Source organism: Lathamus discolor, chromosome 2 (genome assembly GCF_037157495.1).
Source record: "Lathamus discolor isolate bLatDis1 chromosome 2, bLatDis1.hap1, whole genome shotgun sequence".
In the NCBI taxonomy this organism is placed as follows: domain Eukaryota; kingdom Metazoa; phylum Chordata; class Aves; order Psittaciformes; family Psittacidae; genus Lathamus; species Lathamus discolor.
Window position 1 is genome coordinate 52,098,654 of NC_088885.1, and position 20,578 is coordinate 52,119,231.

General features: G+C 41.8%; 1 protein-coding gene across 6 annotated transcripts in view; it reads right to left on the reverse strand.

The window, feature by feature from the left end:
• Nucleotides 1-20,578, reverse strand: part of DPP6 (dipeptidyl peptidase like 6) — a 510,591-nt gene that overhangs the window by 111,695 nt on the left and 378,318 nt on the right. For 4 of the 6 annotated variants that reach the window (XM_065666817.1, XM_065666815.1, XM_065666816.1 and 1 more), the window contains exon 6: nucleotides 10,468-10,520. In XM_065666817.1, coding sequence (XP_065522889.1) covers nucleotides 10,468-10,520 — 53 coding nt within the window. Of the gene's footprint in view, nucleotides 1-6,737; nucleotides 6,817-7,415; nucleotides 7,633-10,467; nucleotides 10,521-20,578 lie in introns of those variants that run through there. The other 2 variants (XM_065666819.1, XM_065666821.1) reach the window with 2 other exon arrangements.

The following is a 20,578-nucleotide window of genomic DNA, read 5'->3' on the forward strand; positions in this document are numbered from 1 at the left end:
CATGTTTCTCATGTGACCCCTCTAAATCATAGATGACAGAGTGAATTTTTATTACATTTTTTAAAAGAACTTTTGTTCCTGGAGTCATATTTTGTCCCCTAAAGAGACAATGAGAGGTGATAGCATTCAGGTGATAAACACACTGCTTAAAAGTAATTTTCTTTCACTCATGTAATTTTCTCTTACTCTATAGAAAGTTTCTCAGCCAGCTCTGATCTCAGAGCTGCACAAGGCATAAAGAAAGGCACTGGATTTTATCAGGATTTCAACTCTATTTATCTATAACAAAGGCATGGAAAAATGAAAATCTAAATATTTTAATGCTGTCAAGGCTACTCAGAATTACAGCTAGCCAAAGATTCAAAACATTGGTAAAAAAAAAAAAAAAACGACAGGTTGAGGACAAGCAAGCCAGTAAGCACTGAGATGTTTAAGGACAAACTCAAAGATCTCAACAATGATGAGCACAGAATGAATGTGCACGGTCCTTCAGAACAACTCTATGAGTCTCCAGGAAAGGATGTTTGTGATGAAACCTTAGCATTTCCTATCCATCTGACCTTGTCTGACTTCCAAACCATGATAAAAATATAGCACCACGATGTGATGCCTGCACTGAGCAATATGGGTTTATTAGCACATAAAATGAGATACAGCTGTGATCTACTACTACTGGAGCCAGCGGAAGTGCCTTGTTACAATATGACTTCACTGGATGCTGGGTAACACTTTGAATTAGGCCAAGAGATTGATTCTTGGGTTTGTGCTCTAGACTCATCTAACAGTTTGTGTTACTGGGTTTCAGACAAAACCAGAACGACTCAGTATTCTCCACATCTTTTAAGAGTCTTTGAGCAAATCTTTTTTCTTCTCATATCAACAGGATAAGGAGATCTTGGAGTTTTGTGCATAGGTTCTCAGGAATATTGAAACACACTATTCTTCTAAACAGCCTCTCCCCATACAGCCCAGGTCGTCATCAGTTAAACTAAACAAGTCATATACTTAATAGAGCCATTATTTCAGTTTTTTATCAGCAGTGATATGATCACTTTCAAGCAATACCAGAACTAGCCTGATTTCAGATAAATTTCAAAAGTGGACTGTAAAATACTCTCCTCATTTAAGGGGCCAAAATACCACTCTAGCCCTACAGTTCTGCCTCATAAGGGGGCCTATAAGGATGCTAGGGAGGGACTCTTAATCTGGAACTGTAATGATAGGACAAGGGGTAACGGGTTCGAACTTAAAGAGGAAGTTTAGATTGGATATAAGGAAGAAGTTCTTTACTGTAAGGGTGGTGAGGCACTGGAATGGGTTGCCCAGGGAAGTTGTGAATGCTCCATCCCTGGCGGTGTTCAAGGCCAGGCTGAACAGAGCCTTGTGTGGGATGGTTTAGTGTGAGGTGTCCCTGCCCATGGCAGGGGGGTTGGAACTAGATGATCTTAAGGCCCTTTCCAACCCTAACTATTCTATGATTCTATGATAACAGACATGTATAAACCTTATACGTACAAGAGAAATGCTCCCGTTTGAAGTGGGGTGTAACTTTTGCCTTCACAACTCTACATACGAAAGGTCCTTTCATTCCTCTATCTCCTTCGCATGTGTGACATGGAAAACAAGCTTCTCTATTCCTGTCTTTTCTCCTTAAATTCATAATGGAGCATTCAATAAATGGAGGGTTAGGGTAACGCGTGAAGAGACATCAGGGCTGGTGTGACACAGTCTGGGTGATCAGACTGGGATTTTATCACCTTTGCCATAAAGAGACTTTCTCAGTGGTTATGGTATCAAGGAAAACCCTGGATGTATCATCCTTTCTTCATCCAATGGTCTTTTCTTGCATTTCCTGAATTTCACCATTTCCCCGTATGTTCTGAACTCCCTTACGGGGCAGGATGCCTATTTTAAACCCCATGGCACTGAGGAAATGTCCATAATCTTGCAGGTTTTGGTCTTCAAAACTGGCTTTTTCCCAGGTTCCCACATGCAGTAACACGCAGCGCACATTCTTTGTGCTGTGTAATCAAACAATACCGCACTGAGAGTTTAAGTAGGCTGAAAGAGTTTAACACCCAACCATGGCAACAAATAATCAAGGCCCACACTGCAGGGTGTTTCCACAGCCCGACAGCAGCAGAGCAAAAGCAGCCCCCCTGGGGAAATGCATGTTTCTTGTTCCTAATTTAGTGGACCCCCTCCGAGAACCTTGAACATTAGGACAAAAACACAAACAAAGAAGTCCCAGTCCCCACTATGAAAATCCACACACAGAACAATTTTATTTCTGGCAAGGTGATGCATAGAAACAGCAATTGCAGGGGCTGTGGTTAGTTGCCTGTTCAGTGGTCTGCACCATCAATTTACACATTCTCTTTCATCCACCTTTTTTCCCTTTCCTGGCAAGACTCTATGTACTAGTTCAACATTGCTGAGTATAAATACAAAAGAAAATCCACACCAACATGCCATATTTTGGTGGCAGTTAGCTCTGGGATGTGTATGTACCCTGAGGTATGCTTTGGAGGCTGACCACAGCCTGGGAACTGGAGGAGATTCATTTGCACTGAGACGCACAAACATTTCCAAATCCAGGTAAGCTGCTCACCAATGAAGTACGTTTTATTCGATAATATAATTTAATAGGAGCCCTGCCTCCATTTCAGGTTGCCCCCTCAGACTAACACTAAGGAAGAGTTTGCTTCAAACCCTTTTTTTTCTTCCTGATGAGCCGTATGCTCTTGACCTTTTCTGTAACATAAAGAGGTTGGTTGCTGGTCTTTTCCCTGAGAAAATGCTAACATCTGCATCTAACTATTAATTACCAAGATCTTTTTTGGTTCTTTTAGTCTCAGCAGTCATTGCTCTAATCCTTAATATCAAGTCCTCCCATCAGGGGACTATTCGTTGTTATTATCGCTATACATGGTTTCTAAGGTGTCCACCCACATCACAACTGATTCTGGAAGAGAGAAGCGTGTGGTAAGAATTGCTTTGCCTACACAGGAAAGGAACATTTACATGAAAACTGCTATACAGTGACCAACATGGGCAAGCAAATGGCAAATCCCCTGGGGAAATGGTATGTTGTTGAGCTGCTAAAGTGGATTTCCTCCCACCAGCACAGCCAAGAGTCCTGCCTGAACTGCCTTCTGAGGCTGAGCTGCTTTCAACCTGCCGCTGCTTGGAAGTGAGTGATGCTCAAATAACAGCTTTGCTTAATAAAATGCTGGCTCACTCTTTTTAAAGAGGTACAAAATGTATTCCTAAGCAATAAGCTGGTATGTGATTTAATCACTGTTCCAGTGATTTAAAGAGTGTTTAATTCAGATGATTATAAAAAGCAAAAAGTCCAACAGCTCCATCAGGGCTTGAGCCAAATGCCAGTAAACTCAACTGAAAGATCCCTATCCATTTCTGAGGATTTAAGGTCAGGCTCCACCATCAAGCTGTCAAGTTTAACTATTTTGATGGTCATATTTTTGTTGTCAAAATACAACTGAAACAGCATGTTACATTATCAGGATGGTGTTATTTCTAGTCTGCCATAAAAGCCACGACACTGCAAATCAGAGGTGTCTTAATTAACTATATTAAGCTATCTCAAAAAGACAATAAAAACTATGGAATGATAATGGCTAGAGGGAGGAGAGAAAAGTAGCAGCAACAGATTCTTTACAAACTGTAGAATGAATATTTCTACTTTAAAAAAATTCACATTGTTATTTGGTTTTACATATCTTTTTTATAAGGGTTTATTTCAATCTCCTTAAAGCATTGTGGAAGGAAAATATTCAGCTCCTTTAAGTAAAATTTAATTAGCTGAAAACAGACTATTAAATACAGTACTTTTTCCTCTTAAGATAAAATGTGGGCTCTAATACAAGTTTATAAACGTTAAAAAGTTTAACTGTACAGCACTCTCTGCAATAATTATCACACATCACTTCTGTCAGGTAAGCAATGTTTCTCTCCTTGCTTTGCAGATGGGGACACTGAGGCACAAGAAATTTCTTTAATGCTATAGAAAAGGTGCATAACAGGCCAGAACAAAATACAGTAGAACAGCCTTGGTCAAATGGACAGATGTCTGCAGCCAAGCCAGTTCCCTGAAGTTTAACCATGATTTTAAACAATGAAACATTTTCCTATCACTATGAACACGGAAATTTGAGCATTTGGAAGGAAAACCTTGTCTTTCAAAATACTTTATGATAGGGTATGCACAAATCTGATTAAGATTTATTTAATTAACTTTACCTCTTTCCTGACAGTAGCTTGTACAGGAACATCAGTGAGAGCTCTGGAGAGAGATCTACAGACATCACTTTGAAAATCTACCCACAGTGAAGCACAGGTTCAGTTCCTCCTCCTGTTATCACTTCTGTGGCTCTCCAATGCATATTTTGCACTCACTCTACTCATGGGACTTCTCCTGAAGTCACTGGGAGTTCAGTGTGGGGGATGTGTGCAGTATTTTACAGATCCTCAGCAGTGTAGGCAGGAAGAGCTGACCTCAGCTCTGCAATTGGTTCTGCGATCTACTCACCATGTTCCTCTGATTACATTTGGTAAGAAATATGGATTCTGCTTAGGCATAAGTGTGTACAATTCCCTCACTCCCATACACAAAATCAGTGACGAATGGGAATAACCTTTTCACTGATCCCTATATTTAGAACCTCCCATTGACATGCCCCAGCTGGATGTGCTAACACCATGCTGAGAGCTTATACATGGGGGTTTGCACTAATCCCTGCCACCTAGCTCTGCTTAGAGGGATACAGTTAATGCAGGACTGGATGAGTACTAGGAGGCCTGAGGAAATATGTGTTCTATGCTGGGCTTTAATTTGAGGAATCCATACACGACACAGAACTGTGAAAAAGTGTAAAATTTCTTCTGGCCACAGCAAAAAGTTAAGGGCTCCTTAGCTACTCATCCAAAAGTAGCTCTTGCTTAGGACCTGCAGTGCCACATCAAACTAGTGGTCCAGAAGCACACACTGGTGTGAAATGACTTTAATACTGCTGAGGATTAGGGGAACGCTATGGTCAGCCATGGCCTGAGCATAAAGCCCCTGAACTATTCAGTGAAGGTTGCGAATGACCAAGATGATCCATATTAGACTCAGTAGCAGCAACATTATTAAAACCCATAAAAGAATAAAATGATTTTTGGTGGCTGGATTTCATAAGTAGGTCGTTGCCTATATTGTATTGCTAAATTTTTATTTTCCAAAGCTAAGAAAAATAATATTAGGAAATAACTGTATATGTTATTTGTGTTCCACCTTTTCCCAGCCTCTTGCATAAGAGCTCCCTGTTTCACACCCAGACCTGCAGATGCTACCGTAGCACCTATAAATTACAACTAGCTGGCAATTACCATGTGGCAAGTGCAACTGTGGGGTTATGAGAGGAGGACTGCAAAAATATTTATAATGCAGACAGCTGTAAGCAGTTACCGGCAGATATATCTGAGCACCGTTCAGAGGAAAGCAGATGGGGCAGTATCAAGGATACCAGGGAACATGAGCAGCAAGCACAGAGACTTGTTCCACTAGATGGCAGCCGGCGCCAGCGTCTCAGTTTTGGGTGAACAGCAGAATAAAAATGGGTGTCGGGCAGGAAAGCTGAACTGAACATAACCTCCCTACACACCTCAGCCCAGGAAAATGAGAACTGCGGATTCTAGCTGGCTCCCCTGTGAAAACTGAAAACCACAGGTCATTGAAAACAGAAGGTAAATGCGGCAAAACCAGTAGGGGTTTCTACCCTGAGTTTCCAAGATGCTGTGAGGAGGCTGGAGTAACAAAAAAAGATATATTAAACCTGCGGAGTAAATATCTCTGCAGGGATATTTACTCTTTCTTCTACCTCGGGTTTATCTTTATTTTTAAATAAGAGCCTTTGAGTCTATGTCATTGGTTTATATTAGTTGTCCTATAGAGAGCCAAATTGTGCTGCTGCTTTTTATTGGGGAATTAACTTCCGTAACAGCTTTCATGGAAAAAATGTTGCAGTCCCGCACTCCGCATGAAATTCCATTTCTGAACTTACACGCTAAGGATGTGCCCAAATTGACTTGTCAAACTTATGGGAAGCTTAGAATAAAATCTGGAAAACGTTGGTATTAGCCCCTTTTGACTTCAGACACAGCCTGAATCTGGAGAGTCTGCAGAACACAGCAAAAATAATTAGAAATTTCTCTTTAAAAAGCAATTTATGCTGGCAAATTAATGTCACTTTATTTAAAAGTGATGCCACAGATTAGATTAATTGGCTTCCTTATTAGTTAGCCTCAGCAGGGGTGTAGCAAGGGCATGAGTGGGTATGAAGTGTAAACTGTCTGCCCTTCCTGATGAGGCAGATTGCAGCTGAAGATGGGGAACAGCATAGACAGAGCATAGGGAAAGCCGCGCTGTCACAGCCTGGTTCCAGGAGCGTCTAATGAGCAGGAGGGATATTGTGGAGGGTACCAAGTATGTTCAGCAGCAGTCACTACCTCAGCTGTTCATTCAGAGATATGCTAACATGCCACTGGCGCACACCAACAGGGCATAAAGCTGGCGCCTACTTGCAGAAGAGGACTAACACATGAAAAGATTTTGTAGAAATGGTAAAGGGGTTGCTGTGCCAAAAGCTTTTGCCACTCATGTTACAATCAGGTAGAGGTCAAGGGTGCTGCCTAAAGGTTGCAAATTTTGTTGTGATGTTTGACGTCAAACTGAACTGAACCTTGTGCTGTGTTGGTGCACCTGGTCCTGTTCTCAACAATCTTCATCCACACAAATCCATCAGAGCAATATTCCTGTGTTAAACACGAAATACGTGCTGAAGAGATTACCGGTTCATCCAACAGAGGCTCTACTTTCAGTTGATGTATTTCATCACCTGTTATGTTCACCTACCCATGTTCCAGGGAAATGGCAATGTGCCACCCCTTCCACTACTTACACACACAATGATCACCTGAAAGATCAATGCAATTATTGCTCTGCAATATGGTTTTCAATGCCTGTAAAAGCACTTACAGCCTGTACCATACCTGTACCAACACTGAAAGTGCAATCCTTCCAACTCTCCTCCAGCCTGTGGTTGCCTGAGCCATCACTACATCAAGCTGTAGGGACACTGATGCCTGAAACACCTGTGCAACTTCTGGCACCCTCTCTTTCCAAATCTTCCTCTTATACTGGATATTTCTTCTCTGACACATCCAACCCTCCAACTGCCTGCACCACTACTCGACCAACATGGAGACCAAGCTGAAACACAGCTGAGTGTGCAATGTAGTTGAAGGAGAGGGGACAAGCTGGTTGTTAGGGATAAAGAAAGATCATGCCGTAGTAGCATACTGCCTGGACCACTGTATTGTTAATTTTTAGCAGTTTTAATACTACTATGCATGATACTTCTATTTTTTCCACCTTTATTTTGTCTAGAATAGAACTGTGTTGTCAGTCAAATGCTTTTGTTCTTAGCCAGGTTTATTGCAGATACAAAGCTTATGTGCTCATGCTGTGAGTTCATCCTGTTGCTCAACACCATTTCAGCCCACAGGCTAATTTCAGATATATTGCCAGAAAGACGGAGTTTTCAAAACCTAAATAAATCCAGTCAGTTCCTGGAGGAAAAAAAAAAAAAAAAAAAAGAAAAAAAAGAAAAAAACCAAAGACCCCATTGAGGCAGGGAAGGAAAGAGACTGAAGCAGTCTGGGGCGTGTCACACTGGGACACCAGATTTGACATGGACGATGGTGAGAATCCTCCTAATTCCCATATTTCAACTGTACATGGAAACAACTTAACCTTGAACTCATGATTTTTTGTGGTGAGTCAAACAAGACACAAGCTGTAGGGAAGCAAGCTTCACAAGCTCCTGGGCTGATAGATTTTAAAACATATATGTCTCTCTATTACAGTTTTTTTTTAGACGAAGTACTGTTTCTCTGTTGTTAGATAGAAGCCAAAGAGAGTTATTTCAGCTTTGCTGTTTGGTTTTTGGGTTCTTTTTTTTTCTTTTTTTTTTTTATTCCCTCTGGGTTTTTTTTTTTTTTTTTTGGTTGTCTGGTTTTGGATTTGGTTATTTTTTTGGTGTGTGTGGGTGTGTGGCACAAATCGTAGAATCATAGAATCATAGAATAGTTAGGGTTGGAAAGGACCTCAAGATCATCTAGTTCCAACCCCCCTGCCATGGGCAGGGAAACCTCAAACTAAACCATCCCACACAAACTAAACCATCCCACACCAGGCTTCATCCAACCTGGCCTTGAACACTCCCAGGGATGGAGCACTCACAACCTCCCTGGGCAACCAATTCCAGTGCCTCACCACCCTAGCAGGAAAGAATTTCCTCCTTATATCCAATCTAAACCTCCCCTGTTTAAGTTTGAACCCGTTACCCCTTGTCCTGTCACTACAGTCCCTGACGAAGAGTCCCTCCCCAGCATCCCTATAGGCCCCCTTCAGGTACTGGAAGGCTGCTATAAGGTCTCCACACAGCCTTCTCTTCTCCAGGCTGAACAGCCCCAACTTCCTCAGCCTGTCTTCATATGGGAGGTGCTCCAATCCCCTGATCATCCTTGTGGCCCTCCTCTGGACTTGTTCCAGCAGTTCCATGTCCTTTTTATGTTGAGGACACCAGAACTGCACACAATACTGCAGGTGAGGTCTCACAAGAGCAGAGTAGAGGGGCAGGATCAGCTCCTTCGACCTGCTGGTCACGCCCCTTTTGATGCGGCCCAGGATACGGTTGGCTTTCTGGGCTGCGAGCGCACACTGAAGCCGGCTCATGTTCATTTTCTCATCTACCAGCACCCCCAAGTCATTCTCCACAGGGCCGCTCTGAATCTCTTCTCTGCCCAATCTGTAGCTGTGAGGAACACCTGAATGTAACTAGTATATTCATGGTGAAAAAGTACTGAGAGATGTTTTTGTGTCTTGCTATTGAATCTGTACTTCTCTATTGTTAAACCAACTAATTACCATGCCAAGGAAACTGGATTGGATGTAGGTGTTGCAACGTCTGACTAACATCATTCTAGGGTCAAACAGTGAGGTCCCCTGAGGATCACCCAGTGGAAGGCTGCTGATCCACTGTACACACGTATAGTGGGAGCTGCCTGCAAAAAGCAGTGGGAAACAGCATACAGGCATGGCCAAGCTCCTGCCTTCTCTCAGGGGTAGGCACCAGGCCTATGGATGCAGAAATTAACAGGACTTTAGGACCTGCTCTACTGCTTTCCTAAATCAGAGACACAATAGTTTAATATAGTAGTGAGTGGGAGAGAGTGGATGTAAACTGAGAGGGAAGGTTCAGAAAGGATATAAGGAGATATTTTCTCCCCATGAGGACAGTCAGGCAGTGGGACTGGTTGCCCAGCAGTGCAGTCCCCATCAAAATCAAGCTGGATAAAGCTTTGAATAATCTGCTTTGAGCAGGAGGTTGGAACTTGGAAGAGCTTTTCCAGCCTGAGTTACTTGGTGATCCTATGATCACCCTGTGTATAAACCAAGCAGATGTTGCTTTTAATTTTGCAGGTTTTGTCAGTTACTGCAAGAATCCAAAACATCTACTACCTGTTTAGCCGTAAGGTATAGAAATGAGCTGCAGGGTGATAGAGTTGGAGCCACAGGTAACCTGAAGCGCCACAAAGCTGAGAAAGGGGAACTTAAAAAACTGCAATTAATCAAAGCTAAAGGAGGATCCCCTCAAGCTAACTGATGCCTGTGTTAAACACTGAGCCCACCTCAGGACCTCCAGTGAATGGGGCCTAAATGAAAACGCATTGCATGATGCAAGTTTATTACTTGTAATGATACATAACCTTCTACAGTACATGCTTTAGGTAAAGTGATATGTTTTCATTAAGTTTAGAAATGCTGTGCAAAGCCTGCGTGCCATTCCGATTTGTCTGCACTTACCTCACACTCTCTGAAAAGGTAAACTACAAACCTGAAGGCTCGTAGCTTCAGTAAAATTGTGAGTGCATGTATCTAAGCAGCATCGGGAACCTGGGAACAGACTACTGGTCTATCTGCCTTCAGATGGGATGCAAGAGAACTTGTATCAAGGGAATATGCCAAGAGACACAAATGAAGGGCAATGCCTCAATTCTGACCAAGTATAAGTGACTAAACAACCCTGGATAGGTTCTCAGACAGTGCTCTGGTGAGGGGCCAACTGCAGCGCTCAGCCAGATGTCAACACACCTATATTCTAGCCGAAAACTTGAAAACTGGAATATGAAATTTGTATGGTCTGATCCTCTGGGGAAGCGGAGTACTTCTGTTTCCAGACTATGTCATCTTTTGTACGACACACAGCTGAGTGGATGCTGCAGCTGAATGCCAGACCATTGCAAACGGCTGTCACAGAAAACCATTTGTCACAATACACATTATTTTGCAGAATTTTTACTGGATGAGTTTTAAAATGTAGACATTGAAAAATCACTTACCCATGAGGTATTTTGCTGAGGACATAATATGCCGTATATGAATGTTGATACACCTGCAAAATGAAATTAAAAAAACAAAACATGAGATTAGTAATTGTCACCTGTGTTAATAAGGCTCTTTTTCTGCAAAAACAGTCTAGCATTTGGCTAGGGAGCTCTTATAAACACTTCAAATTCAGTAGTAGAAAGGAACAATACATTAATTCACCTAGTGCTGTTGTGTGTTCTTTTAATCTTGTACTGTATTACAGTGTTTGGCAAATCGTATACATCCAGATGCTCTGTGTAGTTACCATGACTACCAGGTCTTTGATTAAACTGGGGGCACATGGTCTCTGCAAGGGCTAAATATAGAACAATCATTAATGAGGACACCTTGGCCAGCTGGAGACATTCTCCATCATTATAACAAGACACAACAGGAGTAGAATATATATATATTTTTTGTTGTTGTTGTTGTTGCTTTATACCCACACAAAGAAAACAGGGAATGATGCTGGGTGATCTCAGAGAGGGTTGTAGGACTCTTGTCAGTCAGCAAACAAAACCTCATTGACTTAGGGGGTAAAGCTGATCTCACATTTCTTTGATTGACATTCTAAGATGCATCTTCATACCAATTTACACTCTAGGCCTTGGGGAAGAGCTTGGCAGCAGTTCATTTCAGAACGGAGAGTTTATTACTTATTTTCTAAGTAGAACATAATAATACCAGAGTTAAGGTCAAGAGTTGGTGACTTTCTGTTCATGACACACAATTGCTAACAGCGATCTGTTGTTGCCCAAGTTGAGCAGCACTGAGCAACACAAGTGAGAGCACTAGTGTGAAAGGTCAAATATGAATGACTTTATACACATTTGTAGAGTCACTCACTTTTGCAATTCTGTCTTCTTACTGTATGCTACTAAATAAAAAGTGTCATAACAATCATTTCATTTGACTTCCACTTAACTCTTTCAGCCACTTGCTCTGCAATAGCTCTCATAATGCATCCTGTCCCAGAGGAAGAAGGAGGAGCTTCTTGAACACTTGCTTCACCAATCAAGCTTGTATGATCAAAATTATTTTTCCTGGGTACCTCTGGTTTTGCACAATTATTTTCTTTTAACTTATAAGAAATTATGAGATGTCCTGGACAGTGCTGCTACCTCAGCAGTGGCCATCCCAAGCATGTTGTTAGCATCACAGACAAGTAAGCGTGACTTACTACCTGTCTCTCTTAAGGGTAAGCCTGCATAGTGGTGTCTGTAGCAGGCTTACGTATTTTGAGCACTCTGTAGAGAGACAGGAAAACACAAGGCACATCATTGTAGATGTAGATATTAAACCAAACTTCTCTGTTATAATTTGAATCTGAACATTAAATCCTTAAACTGCTACATAAACCCCATGAAAAAAAAAAAGGCTATCACCAGAGCAGAGAGGTCAAAGCATTGGATTTCTGCCTATGAAATACAGAGATTGATGCTAGATTGATGTGACTTCCTTCTTCCTCTGTGCAATTCACTCCCTTCATTACAAGGACATCATCAGGTTATAACCTGAAATCTTATCTCCTTTTAGGCATTCAGATACTTAAAGATCCCTCCAGTAGTGTATTGGTATCAGGGAAGGTCTAGGAACACAAATGAACTCACTGCACACTAGTGTTTATCATAGTACAGGTGTCCTTTTTAGATGCACCTTTTTCAGATAATGTCAAATTACCATTGTCTCATCTATATCCAATCAGACCAAAGAGCTCTTTAATCTTGTAATGCTGATATAGGAGACTTGGCTGATGTATCTTGCTTAGATTCTATTCCAGCTTTGGTGAAGTTCTAAACCTGCTAAAATTCCTTACAGAAAATGCACCGGAAGACTAAATTTGTCTATAGAGCTGAAAAACCTACTTATACATTGCCATTAAATATTGAGCAACTTTTGTCTTCAAATACCCTGGCAGTAGAATGTAGAAAATGATGTGACATACAAATTGTGATCAGAGGCAAGGACTGCGGTTCAAGGTAATAAGCCATGCTCTGTTATCAACTATCAGAGGCAGAAGCCAGCCCCCAGAATGAGTACGAGCAGATGCCTTCAGGGGAAAAAAAGAGAAGTGTGGCAGGCTGGACGGAGAAGAAACAGCCACGGAAGGTTTGAGCAGGACATCTGTGACGTCCCTGCTTGAAAGTACAGAGTCCCATATGGACTAGCCATGCTAGACTTTAGAGCTGTCTTAAAGCCATTAATGGAGACTGAGGTAAAACATTGTCTTTGCCAAGACAGTTCAGCAGTGGGGAAAACAAAAGTTACAGTGCTTTCGAAGAACTTCTTTATTTTCTGAACACCATTTTTCATCCTCTTGGGTCTTTGGCCAGACTCTAAAATATCTCACATCAGCTGTGCCTGTAGCATATAGCCTTCAAACGCTTGCAGCTGGCAGAGTTCGTTCACAGCAGCAATCCTTTCTCAAATGAATCTTTAAAGTCAGTAGGTTTGCTTGTGTAAACAACTACATGTATGATCAAAGATTTCAGGATCAGACATTTATTATTATTATAGTTCTTAAGGGCAAGAGCACATGCAGCTCAAAAGTCCTTCTAATCCCTATTTTAAACCTGTTTGGAAAACACACCGTGATCAACCCTCCCAAGCAGACAGGAATCCAAGAGAAATATCACTTAATGTCTTTTTGGGAAATTAGATGGCTGCTTTCCTCTCACATATGCAACAAAAATGAAGTTATTTTAACTTTTTGAGATGATGATGATGCTGATGCTGTCTGCTTTATATCTCAACTAAAATTTCTGCTGGGGTCTAACTTAATTAGGCCATTCACTTATGAGGAAAACCCCACACCAGGGAAAAGTGAAGGAATGATATGAGCACTCATTTGAAACTTATAGCTAAGCTTCAGACACTGGACAGTGCTTAAAAGTCAGTATTCATTTCATCTAACCTCCAATGTTTCTGATGCTTAGTTAACAAAAATAACTGTATTAATTCTCCATGTTCTCCTCTATCCAAGGGGTGTGGCAAAAGCCATTGCACTGATTTGATGCACTTAGCCCTGATTTTTGGCTGGATCCCAGAAGCACACAGCTCCTGTCAGCAGAGAAGCATATCTGAAAGTAGCAGATATTTTGGCAGCTCTTGTGCTCTGTAGACCCTGTATGCCAAGACATACAACAAAAGTTAGTACACACTTGGGACTGCTCTGAAGGGTTCTAGGTATTACCAGAATTGGGTCATAAAAGCTCCCATGCCAGCTGTGACCAATGAATGCTGTAAAAGTCATTATACTAAATCCACCATGTCAGAAACAGTCTCCCACTGTGCTTCTCATGCCAGGTTACAGCACAGATCTTGCTTACTTTCAATCTACATTATCTTCTGCAACATGTGTGTGTTTACACTGGAATCGTAAAGGGTTTAAGAGACAGATGTATCTGTTTCCACTGAAGTCTTTGAAAGACAATTATCTTTCCAAAATTCAGAAAAATACAGGACTGATTATATATGACAACACTGTTCTGAAGCCACTGACTTCTTTTTATGTAATCAACAAAAGAAACCTGGACCTGACCAGATGACAGCGGAAATGCAAACACTGCAGCATGTATAGCAGAAGAAAAGAGCATCTGCCTTTCCCTGCCTCTAGATTCCAAAATAAAAAGTAAACTCTGGTTCCTGCAATTTACAGAAACAAAACAAAGAGGCAATGTTTGTGCCACATTGCTGCAGAGCAAAGTACGGTGTGGACAGCAGAGCAGCATCTCCTTGAAAGCGCTTGCTTCATCTCCAAGGATACAGGTCCTAGTTCAGCAGGGCTTACTTAAATAGAAAATATATGTTATTTAAGAATAAAATGGATTTGGACTAATTTATTCATTGTGACTATTCAAATACTTTAATTTTGAATGCATTGCTCTTGTTTTTGCCCCAAAGCAGCCGCGTAAATACTTAGAATCATTGAATAGTTAGGGTTGAAAAGGACCTTAAGATCATCAAGTTCCAACCCCTCTGCCATGGACAGGGATACCTCACACTAAACCATGTCACCCAAGGCTCTGTCCAGCCTGGCCTTGAACACCCCCAGGGATGAAGCATTCACAGCTTCCTTGGGCAACCCGTTCCAGTGCCTCACCACCCTAACAGGAAAGAATTTCTTCCTTATATCGAATCTAAATTTCGCGTGTTTAACCCATTACCCCCTGTCCTATCACTACAGTCCCTAATGAAGAGTCCCTCCCCAGCATCCTTATAGGCCCCCTACTTGACACAAGTCCAAAAAGACAAATGGAACCCTGGTTACCTCCCTACATTTCACCTGATTTGTCACACAGACACAAGCTGAATGTGCGAAGCTTTCACCCTCATTAACTTAATGTTAAAAGTTTGAAACTGTCACCGCTATTTTCCATTTGGCACTGCCTGTGCAACTCAAGGGATTAGGAAACGGGTTTAGATGTAAATGAAGGACTTTTTAGAAGGAGATTGTGAAATGTGTTTTCAGCATATTTTGGCTGGTATGAAAGACTGCACTACCCACTGAGGATTTTTCACTAGCAACAGGAAAAAAGGAAGAGTTTAGTTTACACTTCCATCTTCTGTGCTGGTCTCTGTCACATGTGGGCTGATACCATGCTAGGACCAGCAGTAACCAGCATTTAATTGAAAGACTTTCTTTTATGTTTGTATGACATGGTGCTGAATCAATACAAACAAGAGGCACATCCAGACTTTCTTTTAAGAAGGTTTACAAGCAAAGAAGAGTGAAAAGACCCTTAGAAGAAAACTCCCCAAATCAGCCAAATCCTCTCATCTTCTAACAGGCTGTTCTATTAAAACAGATCATTTAGGGTCCTACCATTCAGCATATTAAACAGTTCATGAACTTAGAGTTAAACCCAGGTGGACTGGCTGCCATGATATCATGATTATTATTTACTTGATAAACACAGGAATAAACCATCCATTTTCTAAATGACTCCACCTAATCCTTCACGCAGTAGTGTTATTTACATTAAAAAATTGTCTAGAAAATTCCAAAAAAATCCCATAAAATTTAGAGTTTGGAAGAGAAGAGGTACAGGGCAGAGTAAGCACAGGCACAAGCTGTGTTATAAAGCAGTTTGCAAGGCTTAATACAAAATCTGTACTATTTAGCGTCTTCTTTTTCAGGAATCACACGTTTCATCCTAAAAGTCATACCAGTACCCCCAAATTAAAATGAACCCTCTAAATAGTTATCAGAAATAAAACTACAATGGTTGGCTAAGTCTGAAAATAGCACAAATATATTTAAATGTAATTAATCATAAAGTACTCAGTAGTTACCTGGGTGAAAGGAATCACTTTTTATTTTGGAACAATAAAGTATAACTCCAAATAATACATCCCCTCAGGATTCTTAGCAGACCCAAACTGTCTTTACTGTCTTACTGCATGTTCTAAAAAATACATGTAAAAATACAGCACAAGCGGCTGGTGGAACATGAACTGCCAGATCCATTAAAAGGGTTTCCCACAGAGAATTTCTAAAAAGACATTTGCTGGAAGTAAATTAGTATCCTGTTTTCCTGCTTGTGCTATGAGCAGACAAATCCCCAGATGCACATATGAATGTCAAACCGGTTGAATAATCCCAAATATTTGAAATAATTACATATTCCACCTTTCAAAATGGTCCTAGCACCCTTAAACAGTAACTCATGCTGTGATACAAACTATGCAGGTAAAAGATGATTTTCCATTTGGCCTTTAATAGCCGTGATATTTAACCAAACTCTGAAGTTGACAAATTAAGAGGGAAAAGAGAACAAAGTAGAATGCAGGAAGGCTGCTGCTCTGCATTGGCAAACAGCTCATGTATTTGGTACCCTGCTATCTAATGATGACATGAAAGAGAGTGAAAATCAGGTTCAGAGTGAAAATCATAAAAGCAAACTCTTCCTTCTCCCATGCACAGCAAAGGATGACCCAAGTCACTATCACAATGTCATATTGATTCTTCTATTGGTCAGTCACCAGCAAGCAAATATAGTGTTATCTTCACAGGGTAACTATGTCATTTGTACAAATCTTTCAGTAGGTAAAAAAAAATAAATAAAAAAATAATTGTCTGACCAAAAGTATCATAGAACCATAAAATAGCATGGGTTGGAAGAGACCTTCAAAGGTCATCTAGTCCAACCCACATATCTCACTGCCATACTTCTGTATGGTATTCTGTGGAGAATTAAAGCATTTCACTGTACCTGTTTGCAGAACTTTCTGTATTTTTTATGAAAGTCAACTAAAGTAGTTTAGTAGACTAAATTTTTACTTAATGAGACAACATCATTTGCCTTGATCAAAATTCTTTATAATAGCATCGGTTTCATTGGGGCCATACAGCCTGGAAACTGAACTAAGGGTCCATAACTTGAACCCTTCTGTTCTGTTGAGAAGAAATCCTTCTTTTCCCATTGTGTGTTACACTGGCACTCTGAAGGGATGGAAAATCCATTCCTGTAACTGACCACCAAGTTCTTGGCAATATTTTGTTCAATTTCTCATCCTTCATTCTCCCATGTATTTGTGATTTGGAGCACAATGGGTTATCTCTGGCTGAGGTATGGTTTGTGGGCAGTTAGGTAGTGGCCTTTTCATTGTTTTCTGTCATTGGAGACAGACTGGTCAGTGGTATTCTCCCCAGCCCAACTATTTTATCAAAGTATTACCACCATTTTATTGCTAATGGGGACTCCATATAACCAGCCTGGAATTAGGTTTTCTCAAAAAACATATGCTATCTATTCCTTTTGTATCAGTGTAATAAAATAACAAATAAAAAAGCAAACAAACCAAAACCCCACACCAAAATCCATATTGGCATTTTGTACCCTACATTCAGTGAAGCTCAATTGCTTGCAAGAAGTAAATGAATCAATAAAGCCATACAATTTGAGGTGTTTTCAACACTCTCACCTTTCAAATTCATTGTGATACTGACCTAGTTTGTTTTCTTCTGAGACAGTAAATTCTTCTTTGTCTCTATGTTGAATTATCCCTTTATACTTTATCACTTCCCAAGTAATACAGTCTCATGCTGTGTGCCAGCCTTTTTCTATAGCCCTCCAAGGAATACTGCCTATTTCTCTTTGTCCCTCTAATAGATCAGGAAAACCATAATAAATTCTACCAATGAGCATTTCCTGTGCATTGGTTCAGCTGGCAGCCAAATAACCCACAGCTGTTACAGAATACCTGATTTGGGATGCTCTCACCCACTGCACTGTATTCAGCTCATCAGGCACATGTGTAATGTGGTCACAGCCACAGAAGGTGCACACTGAGAGTGCTGTGCCACTTCAGAACAGTCAGGAAAAGACAGAGATGGGGGGGAAAAGGACCTTGAGCAGGAAAAGAGGTAAGAAGAAGGGGTCTCTGTATCAATCGACATGCAGAGCATTTGGCAACTTGTTGCCTTTGCTGTAATTGTCTCTGTATTTCAGAGGAACTAACCTAAATTAATATTTTGGCAAAAGGAACAACCTATATACACAGGGAAGGCATGTATTAGAGTTGACTTATGGGAGGAAACCATTTTTCTTGGAAAGAGGAGGGGACAATCCCCTCCTGTGAAATGGGTGAAATGACACAGCCAACACTAAGCGGTCAGTGTCTCAGAGAGACCCAATGGGTCAGCACCTCAGCTCAGCCACACAGGTGTGAATAAGGAGCTGCCCCACTGCTACCCAATGTCATAGGAAATCAAGGATCAGTGGTTAGGTAGCTCCAGAACCAGGAACAAATTTTAGCAATCAATTTGGAAGAACAGAATAAAATGCTATGTACAAGGGATGAAATGTAGAAGAATGCAAAAGGCAGTATCAGGAAAAGTCTTTGCATGGTTCTGTTTTCCAAATCTTTAAACAAATCAAGCTCTAGGACTGAAAATTAAATCATTGCAATAGGAACCTGAAGGAGCCTTCCTCTATAAGCTTGTCCTTGGTACATAGAGGACAATCAGAACAGCTCTTCCCTCACGTGGCGCTGTGAATGTCCTGTGACCCACACTGGAGAGGCTTCTTCGGGCCAGCAACAACCTCACATCAAGATGACATCAGGAAGGGACAGCACATTCATGCCTTGGGGACTTGCATTTAGAAGCATTTGTAACTCAGGCTCAAGCTGATTGTAATAGGGTCATGGCTGCAGGCAACACACACAGTTAATATGTAAATCTCTCCCACAAACATACAGTGGGAGTGCTGGATTAGAAGCTGATTTTCCAGCCACCAAACCAAAGGTCTCTGAACCAGCAAAGCCAAGGGGTTACTCCTTTGCAAACAGCAAGAAGGCAGAGGTGCTGAATGCCTTCTTTGCCTCTGTCTTTACTCCTGCAGACTCTCCCCGAGGGCCCCGGATCTCTATAGCCCCAGAAGGAGTCAGGACAAAGGAGGAGTTTGCTTTGGTAGATGAGGATTGGGTTAGGGATCAGCTATGCAAACTGGACATCTGTAAATCGATGGGTCCGGATGGAATGCACCCATGGGTGCTGAGGGAGCTGGCGGAGGTCATTGCTAGGCCACTTTCCATCATCTTTGGTAAGTCGTGGGAAATGGGCGAGGTGCCTGAGGATTGGCGGATGGCAAAGGTCACACCAATCTATAAGAAGGGCAAGAAGGAGGACCCGGGTAATTATAGACCGGTCAGCCTTACCTCCATCCCTGGAAAGATGATGGAACAACTTATTCTTGACTCCATCACTAGGCATATCAAGGATGAGGGGGTCATTAAGAACAGCCAACATGGTTTTATGAGGGGGAAGTCATGTATGACCAACCTTATAGCCTTCTATGAGGAAGTGACTAGGTGGAGGGATGATGGTAGAGCGGTAGATGTAGTTTTTCTTGATTTCAGTAAGGCATTTGATACTGTCTCCCACAGCATCCTCATAGATAAGTTAAGGAAGTGTGGGCTTGATGATCAAGTAGTGAGGTGGATCGAGAACTGGCTGAAAGGAAGAAGACAGAGAGTTGTGGTCAATGGCGCAGAATCTAGCTGGAGGTCTGTGACTAGTGGAGTTCCTCAGGGGTCGGTGCTGGGACCGGTGCTGTTTAATATTTTCATCAATGACCTGGATGAGGGAACTGAGTGCACCCTCAGCAAGTTTGCTGATGACACAAAACTGGGAGGAGTGGCTGACACACCAGAGGACTGTGCTGCCATTCAGCGAGACCTGGACAGGCTGGAGAGTTGGGCGGGGAGAAACTTGATGAAATTTAACAAGGGCAAGTGTAGAGTCTTGCATCTGGGGAAGAACAACCCCATGTACCAGTACAGGTTGGGGGGTGACCTGCTGGAAAGTAGTGAAGGGGAAAGGGACCTGGGGGTCCTGGTGGATAGGAGGATGACCATGAGCCAGCAATGTGCTCTTGTGGCCAAGAAGGCAAATGGCATCTTAGGGTGCATTAGAAAGGGAGTGGTTAGTAGGTCAAGAGAGGTTCTCCTCCCCCTCTACTCAGCCTTGGTGAGGCCGCATCTGGAATATTGCGTCCAGTTCTGGGCCCCTCTGTTCAAGAAGGACAGGGAATTGCTTGAAGGAGTCCAGCGCAGAGCCACAAAGATGATTAAGGGAGTGGAACATCTCCCTTATGAGGAGAGGCTGAGGGAGCTGGGTCTCTTTAGCTTGGAGAAGAGGAGACTGAGGGGTGACCTCATCAATGTTTACAAATATGTGAAGGGTAGGTGTCAGGATGATGGAGCTAGGCTTTTTTCAGTGATATCCAGTGATAGGACAAGGGGCAATGGGTGTAAACTGGAACATAGGAAGTTCCACGTTAACATCAGGAAGAACTTCTTTACTGTAAGAGTGACAGAGCACTGGAACAGGTTGCCCAGGGGGGTTGTGGAGTCTCCTACACTGGAGATATTCAAGGCCCGCCTGGACAAGTTCCTGTGTGATGTACTGTAGGTTACCCTGCTCTTGCAGGGGGGTTGGACTAGATGATCTTTTTAGGTCCCTTCCAACCCTTGGGATTCTGTGATTCTGTGATTCTGTGATTGTCTCTAGTTTACAAGATAACCATAAATAAAGGGTGACAGCAACATTCACAACAGTAATGGTGGGACTGAAGT